The sequence below is a fragment of the Chaetura pelagica genome, unplaced genomic scaffold, assembly GCF_000747805.2.
Source record: "Chaetura pelagica isolate M959 unplaced genomic scaffold, ChaPel_1.0 scaffold388, whole genome shotgun sequence".
Classification (NCBI taxonomy): Eukaryota; Metazoa; Chordata; class Aves; order Apodiformes; family Apodidae; genus Chaetura; species Chaetura pelagica.
The window spans coordinates 928,196-932,485 of NW_009954111.1; the positions used below are offsets into that span (position 1 = coordinate 928,196).

The following is a 4,290-nucleotide window of genomic DNA, read 5'->3' on the forward strand; positions in this document are numbered from 1 at the left end:
TCCCGTGGTGCTTTGCGCGCCCACGAGGATGCGGGGAGGCGCGGAGCCGCGCGGGGCATGACGGGAGATGTAGTCAGGCGGGGCTGATCCGCCCTGGGGAGCGCGGAACGGAGACCAGAGAAAGGTCCTCCACCATCTCCCTGGGCAGCCTGTCCCAAGGCTCGGTCAGCCTCGCTGTAAAGTAGTTTTTCCTCATATTTCCGTGGAACTTGCAGTATTCCAGCTTGTGCCCACTGCCCCTCGTCCCGTCACTGGGAACTGCTGCCCAGAGTCTGACTCCATCCTCCCTGCACCCACCCTTTAGAGCAGAATCGCCCTGGTTGGAAGGGACCTTGAAGATCATCAAGTCCAACCATAACCTAAACCCCCCTCCCATCACCTAATTTACCTATTCAGTGATTAACGGCTTTAGGCAGTTGCAGGCATCAGTAAGATCTCCCCTCAGTCTGGTTTTCCAAGGGCAAAGCCAAAGACAGTCCCTGCTGTGCTGTATTACCTTTATGCCTGCCAGTGCCTCTCAGCACCTTCCAGCTTTTACAAAAACAGGGAAAGGTCATGTCAGCAATAGGAGACCGTAAGTCTGTGCCATGTGGCAGTGGAAGGTGCCTGGAAACCTGTGCTTGCTTTCCACAGACATTTGCACAGCTAGGAGGTGATAAGTGACACGGCTTGTGCTGTGTGCCAGGTTAAAAGAAAGAACCTAGTGAATGGAAACATCTGCTCACTCCCCTTGGGCTCAGTCCCCTCTTCTGTCTCTGCTTCAGGTTCCTTCTCCAGACCTACCTGCAGTCCTGAGAAGCCTTGGCCAACTTGCAGCCTCTTTCTCTGTCCAGTCCTCTCTCCTAATCAGTTATCTCACAGCATCTTGTTAACCTCTACAACCATTTCCAGTTGCTTTGTTCATCCAGATTGTGCTTCCAGGACCCCTCCTGGATTCCTCAAACTTCTCAGTTATTCACATCTATCACCTTCTGTATCGCTTTTAGCCTCTGTCTTTCTGCTGTCCCTTTCATTCTTATTCCTGGGAATCTCATTTGTTCCACTGACTACCTGCTACCTATATAGTTTCCTGGTAGCATTTCTCACAATTCCCTAAACCCCAAATCCCAGTCTTTATTCTCATTTCTCCCAATTTTGGATATAACAGATTACCCGAATGCATCTTCTGGATAAATATCTGGTTAAAGAAATAAGCAACTGAAAATGGGAGGTTTCCACAGGGCAGTTTCAGCCAACATTGCTGCTGATTTCACTTACCACCCAAATTTTAAAGCTAGACTTAGCCATATTTTATTTCACTAAAGCAGCTTTATATTATTTGAAAGCAATTTTTCAACAACTTTAATATTAATATCAATTTAAAAGGTAAAGGTATCCCACCTGTGTCTCATATCCCATGCTTAGTTTTCAAAAAATAAAGGCAAACCTTCATATAAGCATTAGGTTCAGTTTGATTTTACCCTTTAGAACATGCAGAGTTAATGAGGAAATCTCAGAAATAGCAGATGCATCTCTCCTTGACCAGAAAATATTTTCAGTATGTTCTACTTCGAAGAACACTACTTGCAATTTCTTGAGCATCCTAGTTGTGTCATTCCTTACCCTCACAGTAAGACAATCCAGCCAGCAATGAGACATCCTTGGTGCATCTTCCAGTTAATAAATGTATTGTCTAAGCACTGAAACCTAAGCAATGTATTATTAAACCAAAGTAGGAAATCAATTGGAATTGGCGAAACCAGCAATTTCTGTGTCTAAGCAAAGCTTCCTGACTTCGTTTTGAAACTAGTAGGAAGGTCACCATGAAACTGGAAGCTGAAATATTGCCTCCTCCTAGAAGGAACCTAGTAGAAGAACATTGAGACGTAAACAGAGGGGAAGAGATCAGGTATCCAGATCAGAGATGATCTCCAAGCTCCCAAGGCTACCCAGGGAAGTAACTGACTCTCCTGGCATTCCCACATCTCTTTAATGGTTGCACAAGGTCAGTCTTTCCAGGAGCATTTGATGCTCTGCCCTGAGCCCATGAACAGAAAACCCTGTGTGCAAGGTTGAGTCTGAATGGCCCTATATAGCAGTAACTCCTTTATTTGTTTGGTATTCAGCATGCTGAGGGCACTTTTTGGGCTGAACATCCTATGGGGGGTGGTGTCACTGAGCAAGGAAAGAAAGGGAGGCTGAGGTATCTGCTGCAGTTCAGCCTGGAAAAGAGGAGGCTGAAGGGAGACCTCATTTCTCTACTTCTCTGTGCAACTACCTGAGAGGAGGTTGTGGTGAGGTGGGTGTTGGCCTCTTCTCCCGAGGGACCAGCGATAGGACCAGAAGGAATGGGGTCAAGCTGCACCAGAGGAGGTTCAGGCTGGATATTAGAAAAAAATTTTCCCAGAAAGAGTGATGAGGCCTTGCAACAGGCTGGCAAGCGAGGGGGGTGGTGGAGGCACTGTCCCTGGAGGTGCTCAGAAAATGAGTAGAAGTGGTGCTCCGGGAGAGGGTTTAGTGATCACAGGGGTGTAGGGCTGATGGTGACTTGATGTTCTTGATGGTCTTTTCCAAATGCAATGATTCTATGACTCTGTGAAGGATGGAAGGCAAGACAGACAGTCCAGCAGCCTCCAGGGTAGCTCACTTGTTCAGAAATAGAAGATATGGTTTCTGGGCTCTCCTTGGTTTGAGGTGGTTTGAATCCATTACTCCCTTTCCTCAAGGCACCCCCTAGCACAAAGCAATTCTGTGTGATTCTTGACACCCCTTCTGTGGTAGCTGAGACACAAAGTACAAGAGAGAACAAGATTAATGAACCAGGAGATAATAAACAGTGTGACGTTGATGAGGACTTCCTCTAAGGGAAAATACAGCCTGTAGTTCAGGTTTATACAATGTCTTTTCAGAACAGGATTAATTAAGCAGATACAGAAGCCCAGAGCTCCCACATAATTATGGTCAGCAATGACCCAGCCACTCAAGAAGATCAGAAAAGAAATAAAATGGAAAGTAACTGTTCATTTATGCAAAGTAATTATTTAAAATTTTATCCATTAATCAGCAAGTTAATAAATTGTGCATGGCCTCCCTCAAAGACACTTCACAGATACTAATCTACATAAAAAGGAGGTGCCATCCTACCTTTTCCTTCATTTAAAAAAAAAAAAAAAAAAAGACTGATTCTTTGAAGTTTATAAGCCCAGATGAACAGCATCATTGCAGATATGTAAGTTAATGACAAGCTTTTCAAAAGAATGCTACTGTTCTAATGCATTTTTCTACCATGAATAATAGATGCTCATTACTTATTTTCTAGGCATATGCTTTGTACCTTCAAGCCTTGCTAGTGCTGCAAGCAGCCCATCAGCTATTTAAGCCCTGAAGAATATCTGCTGCTTGCAGCAGAAGCTGGAAAACAGCTCTTGCCATCACCTACACAAAACATAAAGGTCAACATCTAGGTGTTTCTCATGAAGTGCAGAGGTGGAACACCTGCTGCTTCAGTGGAGATGCTGGCTCAGAGCTCACTCTCAGGAGGGGCGTGAGGGCTTCCAATCCCTACTCCAAGTCTGGGACATCTGGGTAAGGTCTCTGATGAGAGGGAATGAAAGGGAAGACAGGCCAAAGGAGCAGGGTAATGGCTGGTCAGTGCCTGGCTGATGCCAAATTTGCTTTTGCTGGTTCAAACCACTATAGTCCAGTGAGGCACAACTCTAACAAACTGAACAGCTTTTGTCTAGAAACCTCTTAATGTGATTACAGCCCCTGGAAACAGCTCAATCATTTGGCTTAGAAATTCAAGAAGAAGCCTTTCTCTAATTGGAATGAGTTTAAAAGGCTTCAGAGTCTCTTTTCTCATTTGAGTTGGGTTAGGAACTGTGAGATGTAGGAGAAACATCTTGCTGTTTTTCTTGGTTCCTTAGCAGTGCCTCATGTCCCCTTACAGCTTGGGTTTGTGGGGATTGAAAGGGGTTTTTAGCCTTCCATTGCTCCAAGCCCCTGGGCTTGTTTTGGTTTTGGTTTGAAAGTCAGATCTGGTTGACAGCAGGATGACTATGAGCCATCCATGTGCCCCTGTGGCCAAGAAGGCCAGTGGCATCCTGGAGTGGATTAGAAGGGGTGTGGCTGGTAGGTGGAGAGAGGTTCTCCTCCCCCTCTACTCTGCCCTGATGAGGCCACATCTGGGATATGGTGTCCAGTTCTGGGCCCACCTGGACACATTCCTGTGTGAGCTACTCTAGGTGATCCTGCTCTAGCAGGGGGGTTGGAGTAGATGATCTTTTGAGGTCCCTTCCAACCCCTAACATT

The 4,290-nt window shown here is 45.8% G+C and overlaps 1 protein-coding gene across 1 annotated transcript in view; it reads right to left on the reverse strand.

Annotated features, from left to right (window-relative positions):
- Nucleotides 1-1,649, reverse strand: part of LOC104393095 (chromosome unknown open reading frame, human C11orf73) — a 10,555-nt gene extending 8,906 nt beyond the window's left edge. The window contains exon 1 of the mRNA XM_010002556.1: nucleotides 1,617-1,649. Coding sequence (XP_010000858.1) covers nucleotides 1,617-1,649 — 33 coding nt within the window. The remainder of the gene's footprint in view (nucleotides 1-1,616) is intronic.
- Nucleotides 1,650-4,290: the final 2,641 nt, after the last annotated feature.